The sequence below is a fragment of the Ostrinia nubilalis genome, chromosome 30 (genome assembly GCF_963855985.1).
Source record: "Ostrinia nubilalis chromosome 30, ilOstNubi1.1, whole genome shotgun sequence".
NCBI classification, from domain to species: Eukaryota; Metazoa; Arthropoda; class Insecta; order Lepidoptera; family Crambidae; genus Ostrinia; species Ostrinia nubilalis.
In genome coordinates this window covers 7,273,162-7,291,986 of record NC_087117.1, presented here as the reverse complement: position 1 = coordinate 7,291,986, position 18,825 = coordinate 7,273,162, and the positions used below count along the sequence as shown (strand labels likewise).

At 40.9% G+C, this 18,825-nt stretch overlaps 1 protein-coding gene and 1 long non-coding RNA gene across 3 annotated transcripts; one reads left to right on the top strand and one right to left on the bottom strand.

The window, feature by feature from the left end:
* Positions 1 to 361: 361 nt before the first annotated feature.
* Positions 362 to 6,440, top strand: LOC135085984 (uncharacterized). 2 transcript variants are annotated; one of them, XM_063980771.1, is made up of 5 exons: positions 450 to 748; positions 842 to 1,052; positions 1,427 to 1,519; positions 1,698 to 1,968; positions 6,369 to 6,440. In XM_063980771.1, exons 1-5 carry the CDS (start codon positions 558 to 560, stop codon positions 6,404 to 6,406), a joined length of 804 nt encoding a protein of 267 aa, XP_063836841.1. In that variant the 5' UTR covers positions 450 to 557; the 3' UTR covers positions 6,407 to 6,440. The 2 variants fall into 2 exon arrangements, with proteins under 2 accessions (XP_063836842.1, XP_063836841.1); XM_063980772.1 differs by lacking the exon at positions 1,427 to 1,519 and having other exon boundaries at positions 362 to 748.
* Positions 4,281 to 5,572, bottom strand: LOC135085995 (uncharacterized). Its single transcript, XR_010260251.1, has 3 exons — positions 5,436 to 5,572; positions 4,879 to 5,006; positions 4,281 to 4,593 (listed from the first exon to the last, which is right to left on the bottom strand). It is a non-coding gene; the product is annotated as an uncharacterized LOC135085995 (long non-coding RNA).
* Positions 6,441 to 18,825: the final 12,385 nt, after the last annotated feature.

Genomic DNA, 18,825 nt, shown 5'->3' with positions numbered 1-18,825 from the left:
TTTATTTTACATTTATATAATTTTTGACTTTGTCCTTCTTTTAGAGTGGCAGGATGTACGGGTTACCGCACATATTATGTTAATGTCAACGACATACCTAATCTAGGTCACTTAGAAATAGCAATTATGCACACTTTTATACGTCACGTACGTTCGTACTTCTGCTATTCTATCATTTTATAAATAATTGTGTTATGTGAAATAAATCAGTGTTATTACGACTATCATTGGGTTTGGTTTCGTACACTAACTATCCCATACAAATCGTCGGCACTCATCCTGTAACTGTAAGACGCTACATACAAATTCGAAAATTTTTAATAAATTTTTGTTTTTATTTTTTTACCTTACCCTTACTCGCGGGTTGTTTCTGAACGCAGCGCCCAGCGCTGCTTTCTAAAAATGGCGTCTGAACAAATACCTACCCGGTGACGTTTCTGAACGCACCTGCACTGACATTTTGAAGTCACGTGACTTGAGTTGATTGTTGTCAATCAATTTGTGTTGTTGTGTTGTGCGGTGTTATTTGTTTTCAAAATTATAAAAGAAAAAGTATAATGGCAGAAAAAAGGAAACGTGGACAAAATTTTACAATCGAAGATAAAAATAAATTGATACAGTTACTGCTCCCTCACAAAGAAATCATTCTGAATAAAAAAACAGACGGGGCCACAAATGAGTTGAAGAACAGTGCGTGGATAGAAATCACAAAGTCCTTCAATTCTTCATCAGACCCACTCAGCTACAGGTATGAGAAATAAATATTTCCTATGTATATTGTTCTTTATGCCTTAACCTTAAATTCTAGGTACTAACTACTAAAATACTAAATCATTTTTAGAACTAAGAAATCTTTGATGAAAGTGTGGGAGAAATTAAAATTCGAGAGCAAAAACTATTCTGCTCAAACTGAAGATACGCAGACTGGAAGGCCATTAACTTTACAAATTGACCCTGTAATGGAACAGGTGTGTTCTTTTCTTGGCCAAGAGTATACAGGAATGTCAGTGGCACCAAATTGTGACGCTGACACTGGATCAGAAACAGAAAAGGTGCATTTTAAAGTCATTAGCATTCAAAATTTTTAATAATAATGCTCTTATATGCCAGTATTCACAAAAAATACTATGAGGTCTCACAGTGCGCGTGGACGCACAAGGTGACACACGAACCAATCACAGAGCTCTATGCAACGCTGTGCGTTAGATTTGCTGCTTCACATAAGCAAGCATTGTTTGTTACTAACTACTAACATAGTCTCTGAAGATCAAATTGTTACTCACCAAACTATGGACTGCTTTAGTCTGAAAATAAATGATTTTTATTTTTATTTATTTATTATTTGTGAATACGGGCGATAAACTTGTTCAACACATTAAAATTGTTGATTTTATTGCCTACATTTTACGGAAAACATATTTTTCAGACACAAAGAGAAGAAATATCAGTTTGGATCCAGCCACAAATATATGAGTGCGACATTATTGATGACAACTCAGCCGAAGAACCTAAGGCTGATGTAAATGGAAAATATTGTTTCTAAATATAAGCCTCATCCTTTTGCCTCCTATGTTTTTTATTTCTGTTGTAAAGCATGTTAAAACGAGGCAATAAAGAATTATATTATTATTATAATTAAATATTTATTTTCCATAAATAGATCTATTGCACATAATTATTTTTAATTTATTTCTCAGGACATACAAGAACTTCAAAAGTCGCCTGTTAACAAAACACCAGTATGGCCACGAAGACGGTCACGGATGTCAAGCAATAACGAGCGGAATGAGGCAACGTCAGTTTCCTACAGCATACAAAACGTGATTAAACGGAAGGAAACTGCTGCTGACCTAAGAGAACAGATATTGAGGGAGGAATTGGAATATAAAAGGAAATTGTATCGTTTACAATTGCAAGCAGCAGCCAAGGAAGTTGAAATAAAAACTGCAATTTTAGATCAAATAAAAGGTAAGTTTATTCATTTCTTTTGTTTCAGTCTAATGACGTCCACAGCTGGACAAAGGCCTCCCTCAAGGCCCGTTTCCATTAATTCATTCCATCAGTTCCTTATTGTTTCAAAGTATTATTTAACTTATTTTTAAGTCATGCACATGACTTATGCTAATCGGTAGATGGGGAACTTGACCATAGTTAATCTATCTATATATATAAAAGAAAGTCGTGTTAGTTACACCACTTATAACTCAAGAATGGCTGAACCGATTTAGCTGAAAATTGTCAGGGAGGTAGTTTAGAGCCAGGAGAAGGACATAGGATACTTTTTATCCCGTTCGAAATAAAAAAAAAGTCTGCTTATTTATTGCCATTAAGGCGGAACAAAGTTCGCCGGGTCAGCTAGTTACTTCTAAATTTCGAAAAGCGCCATCATTAAATTTTTTAAGAATTAAAGTTATATAAATTCAAAGTCAAGATTTCTTTATTTGTATAGATAGACTAATAAATAGTACTTACAAATCGTGAAATATTTTGCTCTTAAAGAGCCTCTACATGTCTCATAATCTTTTTACCCTACCAGCGCTTCGAGACCAACATTTGGCCAAATGCTGAGAAAAAGCGCCGCAACAAACTCAGTCACCACTGCAGCACTGTCTGCCGGTTAAATAAATAGAAATAGCAGTACTAGGTACATTATTGATTCAGGAGCAGTTCTCTGAAAAAGCATAACATAGATGTTTCCAATCCCAGTCCGATACTCATTGCTAACACTGGAATACATCTTATTGCCATTCTTCTCTTTTTTTACTCCAGTACAACAAATTTCGTCTGTTAAGGATTCAAAGTTTTCAAAGTCTAATTTTATTTTATAGACATACTAGCTGACCCGGCGAACTTTGTTCCGCCTTAATGGCAATAAATAAGCAGCCTTTTTTTATTTCAAACGGGATAAAAAGTATCCTATGTCCTTCTCCTGGCTCTAAACTACCTCCCTGACAATTTTCAGCTAAATCGGTTCAGCCGTTCTTGAGTTATAAGTGGAGTAACTAACACGACTTTCTTTTATATATATAGATTAATCATTTTTTCTATTTGCGTTGGAGAGAATTGATGAATGTAATTATGATCATCTATGAAGTCCCAATTATCGGCGCTCAAGTGTTCCTGACATATGCGGGCGTTGTCAGTCACATATAATTTATAGGATTTCAATAATCGTAACCTTAAACTCAGTGGGACAGTAAATCTCTCTGCATTGTTACAATTACGTACGAAACACGTATTGGCAGAGTTAGCCGTACGCCTATAATTTGGTAATATCGTACATGATCCGCTAGGTATATCAATTGCGGCTCCAGCTATTTCTCTTTTTTCGTTATCTTCTTCTTTTCTCACACTTCTCCGAGCTGCTACCCAACATGCATAGCAGACTCTGCCATTAGGCTCAATCTGAAAAGAGAAATATTATAAGAAAAATGAAAAATAAAATGAATGCATCATATAAATAAACTAGCTGTGCCCGCGACTTCGTACGCGTGAAAACCCGTTTTCGTTATTGCTCTGCTCCTATTGATCATACGTGATGTTGTATAGCCTATAGCCTTCCTCGATTAATGGGCTTTCTAACACTAAAAGAATTTTTCAAATCGAACCGGTAGTTCCTGAGATTAGCGCGTTCAAGTAAACAAACAAACAAACTCTTCAGCTTTATAATATTAAGTATAGATATCCTAATAACAATAAAATTACCTGTCTAGGTGAGATATATCTTGCAATGTTGTCTCGTTCACGTCCTTCTGGCAAAGACTGAGAGCGCACTCCAGCAATATTTCTTCCACACCTTACACAATGCGGGTCGAGAGAAGCCGAAGTTTCAGGCTCAAGGATTGGAGGTTGTTCGCTAGAGTCTTGCACCGATGGTTCTGGCCGGTTCTGTGCTTGTTGTTGAGATCTTTGTACAAGTCTGCGAGCTGCTAACCAGCATGCATGGCATACTCTATTTCCAGATTGAATCTGTTAATAAAAGTACTTATTATTCCATTTATAATTGGGCTCTTCCTCTAACTTAAGTATGTGAAAGTACAAACTATTATATCTTTAAACAGCATTGGGGTTACTTAGTATCTATAATATACAGGGTGTTAGGTAAATGGGTATATGAGCCGACACTAGCCCATGTTAACATGGGCATATAATTGGTATGGTGAAGTCAGAAATTTGATATCATCACTTTAATTTTTTTTATTTTCATACAAAATATTTTTTTAAAATCCAATTTGTATGAAAATTAAAATAATTAAAATGAAGATATTAATTTTCTGACTTCACCATACCATTTATATGCCCATGTTAACATGGGCTAGCGTCGGCTCATATACACATTTACCTAACACCCTGTATAAATATGTTAACAAAATTACATGCATCACTTACTTGTATAGGTAATATACGAAGAGCTATTTGTCTTCTCTCCGGTCCATTTGGTAAAGAATGAGAGCGACGGCCATTAATTGATTTCTTGCACCAAACGCAATGAATTATTGAATCGTGCTTATTTGAATGAGATCTTGCTTCTGAATATAGTTTTTGTGTAAAAGAAGTAAAACATTCTTCGCATAAGTAGGCCTGGAGGTCAATCTAAAACATTAATGCTTTTATTAAAGACTAGCTTTCCGCCCGCCCCTTCACCCGCTTGGTATTTTGTCTGTCACAAAAAAACTTTATCGCGCGTGTCCCTGTTTCAAAAACCGGGATAAAAACTATCCTTTGTCCTTTCCCGGGACTCAAACCACTCAAACTATCTCTCAGTGGTTTAGGCGTGAAAGCAAGACAGACAGAGTTACTTTCGCATTTATAATATTTTTTTTTTTTTTTTTTTTTTTTTTTATATTAGTATTAGTTTTTAATATTAGTGTAGATTACCTCACAGTTGAGAGTTCTTGCTATAAGTGCAATAAGTTGAGCGCCAATATCGCCTACATTATAGTACTGTGTCTCCTCCTCCAATTTAATATTGCATGACATACACCTCATTGTCATATTATGTAGACCTTGAACAAAATTTAAGTAAAGGTAGTTATAATATGTATAGGTTTGCATACTAAACTAATATGCCAGAAGCCAGATGTAGCAGGTTTGCTTTCCACACAGTACAAACATTTGTGTGCATGAACATATTATCCATTTATATTATTGGTGTTTCGATGTTTAGGTATGTGATAACCATAAAAGTATCAGTGTGTGTCTTGATAAAGTGCACAAATGAAAACAGGTAAAACTAGACCTATTTTTATTGACGAAAAAAAATTAGGTACTTATTGTAAAGAAAGCGTAATAACTTTTAAACTAATAGGTATATCCTGTTACAATAAAAACAGTATGTAATAATGCTAATTAAATAAAAAATACATAAAATACTCAGAAAATGCCAACAAATAATAAAAAAAAAATATTTAAAGAAAACTTAAATTACATGGTACCTAATATCAAATCAATAAAGGTACTTCAAACGCCGGTCCGTCAGTTCTAGACTTTATTAATTCTAAGGTTCTAGGATTATACGACAGCAACCAAATCGCACAATGTATCGGGAAGTCCAAGTGTGTGAGCCAAGTCGTTGAGATCGTACAAACAGCAGAAAACAAATACGGGTAATGGATTAAAACAAAAATAACGACACGTCACAACAAACCAAACACGCTTCCAAATCCGCACACGCAATCGGAATGTCTCATCATCTGAGCCCCGATTACGGTAATTTTTAACGTCAACAATCCAGACACGCTTCTCGATTCTGCGATACGATTGGTCGTTCAACAGCGTACGTCAGCTGTTTTGACCAATCGTATCGCAGAATCGAGAAGCGTGTCTGGATTGTAAACGTTAAAAGTTACCGTAATCGGGGCTCTGTCAGGACTGTCAGTTCTGTCACTTATATTATGAACGTTGAACTTTTTTTTTCGCTGTCAGAGCACACTATTTTGGCTTTGGAGCTCAATGTTTTGGCCATTGGCGTTTCGGTCTTCAAAAACTATTCAATGAAAAACATGTTTGTAAGCAAAAATACATTCTTTTTTATGAAGTGAAACCATAATAAAACAAATAGTTGGCAAATTCATTTTCTGCCTTCTAAAGAAACGCATTTTTTGTGATCGTTACAGATATGGATTAGAGGTCCATTTATCTGTGATTAGAGGTTATCGCCTTTCTATTATTGCCATACTTTGCATGTTACAAAAATGTATTTTCTTTATAATTTTGGGGGTACAAATGTATAAAAAAGTGTTTTTTTTTTAAGATTCATTAATTTTTCCTCTAAATTTCAATAGTTGTACTTTAGGTACATGATTTGGTCAAGAATGTATGCAGAAAAAAAGGTGTCCTTTTATTAACAAATCCTTTATTTGTTTCAGGTGGAGGCTTTTCTTTAAATAGTTTAATTGGGATTTAAAATTTATAATAAAGACTTTCTCACTTAAATAAAATTATTGGTTTTATTTTTACGTATAATGGATATCCACTGTCTCCGTCTAGCCGCAGACCACCAACTTTTAGTTGGCCGATAGTTGGGTCGGGCTGCTAATTAGTATGGACATGTATGAAATATGAAAAATCGGATTTAACAATCGGCCGACTAAAGTTAGTAGTGTGCGCCTAGGCTAACAAATAATTTCCTCTGTAGAAATAGAAATTGTTAGCACTTAAGCAAAATGGCGATCGCTAAGCTGTAAGGGCCTTACCACCCTGGCGGAGAGACGCCGCGGCGAAAACTAGGAGGAAACGTGGCGCCGCGTCACCGCTCCGCTTTGAAAACGCTTGTAATCCGCCTGTGGCAAGGCTGTAAGCGCTGTCACTGCTAAAAAAAATGATGAAACATGTGACTATTGAAGTTAGAAAACTTGTCCTCGCCGAAAACAGCCGAAAAACCGCCATTTTGTTTATAAGCGCTAGAATTTCTATATTCCGCCAAACGCAACCAATATCTACGAGTAGTGGAACCTTAATTTCGAACTCCTATGTTCTTCTGATTAATTTCGTTGCGGGTCCAATGACAGTTGAACTTTCCCCCGGGACAAACATGACCGTCATTGGTTGGGTTTTTATGGCGGTCAAGCTGTAGATCCTGGCTACACAGGAGTTGCAGCAGTGGGAACGAGAGGTGGGAATAGTCCCGTAATATCTACGAGTACTTTGGTCAATAAGTAGTGTGTTGATCTCGGCCAGCTTGCCACTCTCAGATCATAGAAAGAGAATAGATATGAAGTCGCGCGTAACTACAACGAGAACCAGTGTCCCCACATTTCCCCCACCACAGCTCCCACACAGTGGCGGCGTAGCATGGGTTGGCACCCGGGGCGATCACCCCCCCCCCCCTTCGTCATAAGTCCTAAGGCACCCCCTGGTACCCCCCAAGATTTTTGGGGTTACCTACCGATTCGAAGATTGAAAGACAATCGCACCCCCCCTTGTATCATGACATAGACCGTAGACTTGCCATGCAGATGCGCCAGTGAGTAGTAATCTGCGCGACTTGTGTCACCCCCCGATGCTTGGCACCCGGGGCGGACCGCCCCACCGCCCCCCCTTACGCCGCTACTGCCCACACACACATTCAACTGTGTAAAAACAAAGCGACTGAGAGTCTACGACATGTGCAACCGGCTTAAAAGTCTTCTGGCCAATCAATGGCCGCGTGACGTGACGCATACTTTGAAAACGCTAGTGAGAGAACAAAGATAAAATGGAGTCGACAAGATATCGATACTTTAAATCGCTAGGGGCAAGGCTCGAAACTGGTTTCACAAAATGCTTATGTATGAAAACCTTTTTATTATTATACGTTATTATTAACTACTATCACGCATTTATTTTTTAATTATGGCGATCTGCGTACCGCATATGGTAATCAAAAATAATGCCTATATTAGGCTTTCAACTAGCTCTTATAGTAATTACATAGTTGACAGTTACTAATTACTTCTACTGTTATTATTTTTTTTGTAAAATCTTATAATCGCAAGTAACACATCATTTTTTTATTTAAAATTACAAAATAGAAAATTATAATTTACTTCTATTTATCGATAATAGGAAACCGCATTAGAACACGAGCACGGCACTATGTTACGACCGGCACATGCGGCCTTACTGTGTATTTTCACACGACAGTGGATATCGGAAGAAATTAAATACATTGTTGTTCCTGTAGTTCTTCGTTTCACTTGTTTTATTGCACGTAACGACGCATTATCCAAAATATCGGAGAACATTTCCTTAGTACGACTGAATCGCGACTAACCTAGCTACGCGGCCGATGTTCGTTTCTGGGCATATCGCGGAGACACGCGCCACGCCCCCGTTTCACATCTATTCCCTTCTATGATCTGAGGTGCCACTGGACAAGCCTCAACGATAGCGAGGTGGCCATGGGGAAATGAAATGTTATGGTTATAGCATCTTTGAGGATCAATCAAACTTGTATCTGAACCTGATAGGCATGCATGCATGCATGCATGAAATAGTAAAAGAAGAATTTTACAGAATAGCTCGATTTCCGAATGTTTTGGATGTTATAGATAGATAAGTAGACTGTATTGAACGTTCCATCCACAAAGACGCGCCCCATCAATTTTTGGCCGAGGGAAGCGCACTCCCCGCACCCTGTGCGGGGAGTTTAATCCGTCATTATTGTAGTGTGCGTGTGCACTCATGAATAATTTAGCGTGTACCTCAGATCATAGAAGAACCTAAACAAGTCTTCGTGGATGGAGCGATCTATACAGTCAGAAGGAGTCTATCCATCTATAGGTACATCCAAAAACTTCCGGAAATCGAGCTATTCTGTACAATTCTTTTACTATTTCTTGATCTTCTTCAGTATCTAGAAATTTTATAAATTCGCTTTGCAGACTCACTAAAGCTTCGTCGAATAGGGAAGTTGAACCTTAACTTCGAACTCCTTTATTCTTCCGATTAATTTCGTTGCGGGTCCAATGACAGTTTAACTTTCCTTTCCAAACTTGACCTTCACTGGTTGGGTTTTTATTGCCGGTCAAGCTGTAGAGCCTGGCTGCACAGGAGTTGCAGCGGTGGGATCAAGAGTAGGTACCTCTTAGGCCCGGTTTTCACTAAGGCGGAGCGGTGCGGAGACGAAAGGATATGTGCGTCGAAGTTGGTAGGCTATTTCCACCAAAGCGGAGTGGTGCGGAGATGAGAAGAGATGTACATCTCTTCAGGCTGCAGGATATGTAAATAATGGAATCTGATTGGTTATTATAAAATGCACGCACCGGACGGAGCCTTGGTGAAAACCGGGCCTTAGGGGCCACTAGGGCCTTAAGGTCACTGATTGACTAACTCACTCATCACGAAATCGCAGAAACTACGGAAGTGCTAGGAGTCTCAAATTTTGCAAGGGGGTTCCTTTTAGAATGTAGGTGCTCACTAAGACGGGATTTTGCAAAATTCAACCCCCAAGGGGGTAAAACGGAATCCACGCGTATGAAGTCGCGGGCGGCCGCTAGTTAATTATAATATCAATAAATTAGCTTTCCGCCCGCGGCTTTGCCCGCGTGAAATTTTATCTGTCACAGATAAACGATTTCACGCGCGTCCCTGTTTCAAAAACCGGGATAAAAACTATCCTATGTCCTTTCCCGGGACTCAAACTATCTCTATCTATGCCAAATATCATCACTTACCATCAGGTGATCCGTCTGCTCGTTTGCCTCCTGTCACATAAAAAAAACATCAAAATCTGTTTACTAGTTTAGACTTAAAAAGAGACACAGACAGACAGAGTTACTATAGCATTTAAAATATTAAAGCTCGGTCTGTGAGCACGTAGAATTTTGTCCAATGACCCCAAGCTACCCATCCTTATCGCTCGCGCGTAATTATATTGCCGTCGCGACTGTGCGACGGGCGCCCGCAGTGAGTGTGCAAGCGCGACAGCAACATAATTACGCGCGAGCGATAAGGATGGGTAGCTTGGGGTCATTGAGCAAAATTCTACGGGATCACAGACCAGACTATAGTAAGGATTACTTTTTACGTTTACCACACAGGGCTCAGGCTCAGGGCTGAAGAGCCGTCTGCTGTTTCCCCTGCTGTCGATGCTGGACGTGTCCTGCAACCTGCTGCGGTCGGTGCCGCCCGCCATCCACGCGCTGGCCGGGCTCTCCGTGCTCAACATCAGCGGGAACAAGGGTCAGTACAAGTAGAAACGAGGGTCAGTACTAGAGGGAACGAGGATCAGTACTAAAGGGAACTATATGGTCAGTACTAGAGAGAACAAGGGCCAGTACTGGAGGGAACAAGGCTCAGTACAGCGGGTCAGTGCTAGGGTCAGTACAACGGGGACGAGGGTCAGTACTAGAAAGAACTAGCATCAGTACAGTGGCAACGAAGGTCAGTAGTACTAGAGGGAACTTGCGTCAGTACCAGCGAGACAAGGGTCGCGACACAGCAGACCTGCTGCTTCAAGAGCCGTCTGTTGTTCCCTGCTGTCGATGCTGGACGTGTCGTGCAACCTGCTGCGGTCGGTGCCGCCCGCCATCCACGCGCTGGCCGGGCTCTCCGTGCTCAACATCAGCGGGAACAAGGGTTAGTACAAATCCCACCACCACCCATGGTTCTTCCTGCCTCACGGCGTACGAACTGAATCTCGGGAGAGCGCAATACTCAGTAAAATAAAGGGAACGAGGATCAGTACAGCGGAAATGGAGGTCAGTACGGCGGGGCGAGGGTCATTACAGCGGGGCGAGGGTCAGTACAGAGGGGCGAGGGTCAGTACAGAGGGGCGAGGGTCAGTACTAGAGGGAACCAGGATCAGTAGTAGAGTGAACTAGCGTCAGTACTGGTGGGAACCATCAGGGTCAGTATTAGAGGGAACCAGGGTCAGTACAGCGGGGCGAGGGTAAGTACCAGTGAGAACGAGGGTCGGTACCAGTGGGAATAAGGGTCCATACCATTTCCATTACCAGAAATAACGGACCACAGTAATTTTGTCCAAACCCGACGCCACACAATCGCCACTTACTTTTCCACGGGAAGAGTGGAAGTTTTCAGTGGTCAAAGCGACGATAGCCGAACGGTGAAGGTGTTGGACTAGTCGACTTGTGGTCCGAGGAACGCGGGTTCGATCCCCGCCGCCGCTCGAGCTTTTTTTAATAGTCCCGTGAGTCCCTCGTGGTAAGCTAAATAAGCTTGAGTTACGAGTGGGCTTACCACAATAGTCGAGTGGGGGTGGGATTCAAACCCGCGTTCCTCGGATCTCGAGTCGGCCACTCCGACCCCTTCTCCGTTCGGCTATCATAGCTTTGTGGTGAACCCACTCGTAACACAAGCATAATTTAATTAACCACGAGAGGGGTTAAAGGGATTATTAGGCCGGCAATACACGGACCGCTCTTGCAGTCAAGAGTCAACAGCTTGAAGCTGCCAGTGATAACTGCTCGAGCAGTTGGTATTAACTGCTCAACAAATCACAAGCGCGCGCGCCGTGGAATGAAGAAAGTGGGCGGAGGTAACTGCGCGAGAGCTGTCGACCGCCCGAATCAGTTGCAACTGCTTGAGCGGTTCGTGTATGTGCGTCCATAGAACTCTGCAGTTCACTGTGCAGTCGCAGCTTGAAGCTGTCGGATACTAGCTGCTTCAAGCTGCCCGTATATGGCGGGCCTTAGTGGTAATTTGTATTTACAAATAATACTGTAAAATAAAAATGGTTTGCTCATCGTTCTAGAAATAACCGACCTCCCTCCACAAATGGGTCTCCTATCCCGCCTATGGAACCTGAACGCTAGCGGCTGTTCGCTCCAAGAGCCTCTCCGCTCCATGCTTCGTGGCGGGAGATATAAGAGCGCCGACGTCGTCGGATACTTGAAGTCGGTGCTGCAAGAGGCGCGGCCGTACACCAATATCAAGCTTATGTTCGTGGGTTTACAGGTCAGTTTGCTTTACAGTGATATAACGTTTTTCTAGATAATTCTGTAGACGTTTTTTCGATGCATGAATAGGCTAGTTTCCTAAAAAAAATTTTTAGTCCGTCAATTTTAATATAATTAAATATTGGACACGTATATTTTTAATTGTCAATCAAACAAATAGTGAAGTGCGTTAAAGTTCCGCGCGACGTCACAAAGTGCTGCAATTTTAAGTACTCATTGACGTCACGGGCCTTTTTTTTAGAACTTTGGCACGGCTTATCTCTTTACATTTTCATTAGTTTTAAAAAGTGAAAAATACGTGTCGATTAGTTTTTGATAAGCTAACTGACGGACTAATTAAAACTCTTGCTTTTTTACCCAGGAAACATCCCTATTCTCAGAAAAGATGGATACTTATTGATACATATTTTTTCTTCCCCTCAGGGCATCGGCAAGACAAGCTTACTGGAATGCTTGCGCCAGGAGTCTGCCATACATCATCGAAGAAAACCGACAGATGTAAGTACATATTTTATTGCGTTACCTCTTATTTTTTTAAATAAAGCTGAGTCCAGACTATGTAACATAATATTTAACAAGTGGACGACGATTTTATGTCATATTCATAATTTGGACGGACTTTTAGCTCTCTACTGTGTCTCTACCTTAATAATAATGATATTGAGCATAATAATTTGATACAAGAAAAGTGGTTCGTTTTGAATAAACTTATTGCTGCAAGTAATTAAGTAAAATGCGACTTGGTATACGCCCTCTTAAGGCCTTCCCCACCTGTGAAGTGGCCAAGTTCCTTTTGCATCCCACTGTATCCCACAACCGTTCCCCAGCACTGGGCCAAGCGCATGGGCAACAAGACACCCAGGCGTGGGAATCTCTCAACCGTGGGCGTGGACATCGGCACCTGGGTCTACGAGAAACACCGCTCCACGCGTGGGCCTGTCACCTTTCGCACGTGGGACTTCGGCGGCCAGCAGGAGTGAGTAGAAATGAGACACATTTGAGGTTCGGGCAAACCAACGCGTGCAGCCTGCGTGCGCGATGGCGATGGCGATCACTGCGGTGCAAAAGTTTTTCAAACTGCCGTGACCGCGTTTCAGACCTTTCGTTTCAACCTAACGTTTACTATGAAAAAATTCCACCATTTTAAAGTCAGACACCAACGCCTACCGTCCAACGTGAGGATCTAGAAAATAGTATTGACACCAACGTTGGGCCAAGCTATTTTCTAAATTCATACTTTGAAGTGGCGTTAGAACCAACGTAAGGAGCCAGCCTTATAAGTAGGTCATCATCATATCGGCCACAGGACGTCCACTGTTGAACATACGCCTCCTCCTATGATTTCCATAATGATCGGTTGGTAGCGGCCTGCATCCAGCACCTTCCTGCTACCTTTATAAGTTCGTCGGTCCACCTTGTGGGTGGTAGTGCTGCGCTTTCCGGGCCATCAGTTTTGCTTGTCTCATTTGCTAACTTCGTCCACAGGTACTATGCGACCCACCAATACTTCCTGTCCCGCCGGTCGTTATACTTGGTCGTGTGGAAAGCAACCGACGGCCGCAATGGCCTCGCCGGCGCTATCGAGTGGCTTAGGTGAGACTTTTAGAAGATATTATGGGTAGGTAGTTCATGGTGACGATAATAGATGGCGCTGTGTGTAGGTTTGAACGCGGTGGTGAGGATTGTAATTGTAAAGAATCGCTGAGCATTATCCTACTGCAATATTACGAATTCAATTTGAAAAAAACCTTTCAAGTGCGGGTTTTATTGTTTTATAGGAGCTATTCCGAGAGATATTCCGTTTTTAGTATTTGTTTATCATCTGTTTTTCAACTGTCTAGCTATCACCTATTACCAGTAGGCCTAAGATGCGCGCCGCGATAAGCGGTTATCACGTCATTTTATCGATTTTCCCCATACATTTTGACGTCGATAAAAGTTATCACGGCGTGCATCTTAGGCCTACTGGTGATAGATGGACAGCTATTATTTGATTCATTTATATTATTTTTTACCACAGATCGATACAAGCGCGTGCACCCGGTTCACCCGTCATCATGGTTGCTACGCACTACGACCAAGTTGCCAATGTGAGTATTTTTAATAAGAGCGATATCGCCATAAAAATAGGGTCAAAGAAGAACGGTCATCTGTGACCCAGGCCCGACAGAAACGAGACGTACCTCAGTTTTTTTGTCATGTCCTAATTAGTTAAATTATATATTTTTTATATTCGAAATCAATGTATTTTATGTAAAACCTACGGCCTAAAAATAGGAAATGATAAAAGAGGTTTTTCCAGCGATAATTTCATCGTTGTTCTTATGTTATCTACTTTCTTACCCTTGAAGTCTTTTCGTTTTTAGTAGGAACTGTTTTTGCAGATTTCCGTTTAGGCCCGGTTTCCACTAAAGCGGAGCGGAGAGGAGCAGAGTGGAGTGTCGGGCCGTCCAAATCTAAATATATAAAAGGAGAAACTGACTGACTGACAGACCAACGCACAGCCTAAACGGCTAAACGTAGGCACTTGAAATTTGGAAGGGACGTAGCTTAGGTACCGTAGAGGTGCACTAAGAAAGGAATTCCCGAAATTCCCACGGGAACGGGAAATAGCGGGAAAATCCTTTTGTATGAAAAATCTAAACCGCTTAAGTTAGACACTTGAAATTTGGCATGCTACAGTTCCTCCGTGGTTGAGGATTCCGGGTGAAGCTCGCTTCCACCTTCGGCCTGATCGTCACTTACCATCAGGTGAGGTACAGGTCATACAGGCCAAGAGCTTCCTCGTTGTGGATAATAAAAAAATGCAGGTACCTTAGTAAACTTAAAGCTTACTTACAACAGGATATTGTAAAATTCCCACGGTAACGGGAGTTAGCGGGAAAAAACATTTGTATGAAAAAATCTAAACCGCGTAAGATAGATGAAGGGGATAAAACGGTAAAAGTCGCGGGCGGCCGCTAGTTTTCTATAGGATTTGACGGCAGAGGCGGTGCGGTGCGGAGCGGAGCTATACGAAGCGAAGAAGAGAAGTGGAAACGATGAAATCTGGTTGGTTATTCACCACACTTCTCAGCTCCGTCCGCTTCGTTTTGGTGGAAATCGGGCCTTAGTAGTGTACGTGATTTAATATTAAGGCCTGTAGCCTCATTCACGTAACAAAACTTCAACGACAACAAATCGCTGAGTTGCGATCCTATCGAGTAATCGTTCTATCAAAATGTTGTGAATACGGATTTAGAACTGTTTTTCAATGGGACGACTTCTGGATGTCAGCGAGATCTTAACTGTCAAAATACGTGAATTAGGCCACTGTACGGCGGCTTCATAATATGTTTCATTCCAGACCAACCTGCCCGAAAGTGAGAGCCCCGAAGCATTACAGCGTCTCATCCGCTGCTCCATTATGGGCGCGCCCGACGCAGACAAGCGGGGGCTACCACGCGTGTTGGACTCACTCGAGGTAACTTACAAAATATAGGTCCCAGTGGGTAGAGAGACGCTTTCTTGATGTTGAAAGTAAAGACCATATTGTCCTTCGTATACAGGGTGGAATTTTGTAATGCCTCCTGGTACTCTTAATACTGCAGACAGAAAATTTCACTTAAAGAAAACATTCCTTAATTTTTGAAAAGAAAGAGAACTACATTCATAGATTTTCGAAAATTTTTCGAAAATTCACTATCATACCATACAATTTTCTGCACATAATTAAAGTAATGTAAGATTTCATGATTTTCCTTTCATTTGATTTATCAAGTTTGTTAGAGAGATTTCATCCTTATACTTAACCCTAACGATCGATGCAATAAAAATACATGGTGTAATTTTTAACAGATTTTAGTTGGTTCGATTCCCGGATGTGGCAAGCAAATTTTTGGAAATCTTTGAATGAAGTTCTATTTCTTTTCAAAAATAAAGGAATGTTTTCTTTGAGATTTTTTTTTCTATCTACAATATTAAGAGTACTTGCCCTCCAGGTGGCATTACAAAATTCCACCCTGTAGATCGTTTCATCCACTCGGCCGCGCCCCAGCAATGTTTGTTCTCGGTCGCGCGGGGTGCGGGGAGTGTGGTCCGAGCAATCCGTAAGGCATTACTGTAGTGTGCGTGTGCACTCATGGAGCATTTAGCGTGTACCGATAACACTCAAACATTCGCGGAAGAATGGTGGGGCGCGTCCGAGTGGATGAAACGGTCTATACAATTATAGGTCCTAGTGGTTAGAGAGACGCTTTCTTGAAGTTGAACCCACCACAAGGTGAAGAATAAGGGAGAGTCCGCTAATTTGGACCAGTTTTTTTCAATCCCATTTTACACATAGTTTTCTTTTGTTTTTGCTAATGTCCATGGTATATAATAAAAGATACATTATACAACTTACTATTTCATAAGTATTAATTAACATGATTGTTGTATATTTAGCACAAATCAACAAAGTACGAGTTCAGAGCTTCGGTCCAATTTAGCCAACCGGTTCGAAAATTTGTACCACAGGGTAACTAAATTGGATTTCAATAAATTTCAAGCCTTTAAAAAAACTATGGCAAAATATTATACGATACATTCTTAACAAATTAGGAAACGAAGAGGAACAGTAGTTAATAACATAGGCAATCGATATTGTTTTACACGTTATCACGATTTTGAGTACAAGTTTTGTAATTCCAATTATCGTAACGCACACTTGTACCTAATCTACTTTGCCAGTCTTTTGCTTTCATTTATTGTTAGTCAAACATAACTACGCTATTATAACTTCAAAATATGATTTACTAAAAAAAATTTCAAAATCCTTTGGTAAAGTTCCATACAACTTGATGTGGTACAATTTAGCCGACTAGGTGATAGTGCTTTTAAAAAATCGGTAAAAAATATAGCTTATAAATACCGAAAAATGTTTCAAATAATTGTAAACCACACTAATTTACGCTTCTAAATAATATATTAGAAACACCCTGTGATTAAATTTAACAAAATTACAATCTAAACATGTATTGTCAAAAGTTACTTCAAAACAATGAAAAAATACTTTTCAAAATAAAACACACGTGTCACGGCAAAAACCACATGGCCGATATTAATTGATTTTAGTTGTGTATCGCTGAGTGTTGCAATTACAGACATTCAATAAATACTTTACGAAATATGAGGGTGGTACAATTTACCCGGCGGTACAATATACCGAACTCTCCCCTATATTATATTCGTATACAGGGTGACCAAACGAAAAGGATTGATTCTAATGCTCAAATGCAACAACTTTCGTACAGGGACAGTGCCCCAATAGGTCGCCCTGTAGGTATAAGGCAAGCTTGCTCCCATAAACCAGTAGATAAAGCGACTCTCTCTCTTAAACTCAGAAGTTTCAGACTTACTCCTTAGTGAAGCTTGCTCCCAGCTTAGATAGGAAAGTAAAAAAGTAACAGACGTCCTCAGGGCGCTTTCAATTTACACGTTTTGTGTCGGACGTTTGCCGTGCGTTTACAGGACCGCAAATGGTAAATTGTATGACTACTGCGTCGGAATAAAATTTTCAATTACCAATTGTGTGCGGTCTTGCAAACTCACGACAAACGCACGGCAAACTTCCGACACGAAACGTCGAAATTGAAAGCGCTTGTATAACAGTGTTTTTTGTTCAGGTGTCGTGCAGCACACGCCACAACATCCGTCTGTTAGCAGACATCATCTACTCCGTGGCCTTCAGCGTCAAGCCACCAGGTATGTTTTAAGTTTAATACATTTTACTTGGTTGGTTGACTCTCAATAGCTAAGCCGTGAGGTAAAGAATAAAATAGGACCATAAGGGACCATTCCAACCTTTTGTTCCTACCGCTGCAACTCCTGTGTAGGCAGGATCTACAGCTTGACTGTCAACAAAAGCCCAACCAGTGAAGGTCTTTGTCACGGGGAAAGTCTAACAGTCATTTGACCCGCAACGAAATCAATCAGAAGAATATTTAAGAAGTTAAGGTTCTTCAATGCAAGAAGTGTAGGACTACATCCACTCCTTTCTCATCCTTAAAAAAAAACAAGTCTATCCCTGATAGATTTACATTAAAAATGAATAAATTGTTTAATTAAGTTAACGAAAAGGCGACGTTATGACGGCTACATTTCGACAGCTCATAAAAAGTATTTCAACTATAGTCTGGTCCGTGAGCACGTAGAATTTTGTCCAATGACCCCTAGCTACCCATCCTTATCGCTCGCGCGTAATTATATTGCTGTCGCGACTGTGCGACGCGCGCCCGCAGTGAGTGTGCGAGCGCGACAAAATTCTACGTGCTCACGGACCGGGCTTTAGCTTAATATTGTGTGTGCCCAAAAACCATACTGTAATGTTCCAATGTTTCATCCCACAGGCAGCAAGGAGCCTCTTCTAGAACAACTAGTCCCCGCATCGTATCTAGCTCTAGAAGAATGCGTGACAAGTCTCGCTCAAGAGCTGAAGGAACCCGTACTGCGTCATCATGACTACAAGCGGCTGGTGAGTGACGTCATCATGATCATTACAGCTAGTGTAGTTGCAGGGATCGAAGACCTTTAGATAGAAAGACCAATAGTCATCATCATCTCAGCCATAGGACGTCCACTGCTGAACATAGGCCTCCCCCAATGCTTTCCATGTTGCCCAGTTGGTAGCGGCCTGCGTCCAGCGCCTTCCTGCTACCTTTATGATGTCGTCGATCCACCTTGTGGAAAGTCCAATAGTACATCTTCCAAAATAGGTATTCTTGTTTTTATGAGCCACAAAAATTATCGCTTTTATACTACACGTGATCGCCAGAGCACTTATCCTGCAAACAAAAGGTCTTGTAGATTGAATTCGCTTTCCACTGTTCTTTCCCTGGGTTGTCTACAAAAGATCGCTTTCTAGCGATATGACCACTGGTCATTGACCAGTATAAAACTGTGT

Coding starts and splice junctions, on each gene's coding strand:
- LOC135085984 (XM_063980771.1), top strand. CDS start 558: ATGGCAGAAAAAAGGAAACGTGGACAAAATTTTACAATCGAAGATAAA. Junction 749..841: donor TCAGACCCACTCAGCTACAG/GTATGAGAAATA, acceptor AATCATTTTTAG/AACTAAGAAATCTTTGATGA. Junction 1,969..6,368: donor AATTTTAGATCAAATAAAAG/GTAAGTTTATTC, acceptor TATTTGTTTCAG/GTGGAGGCTTTTCTTTAAAT.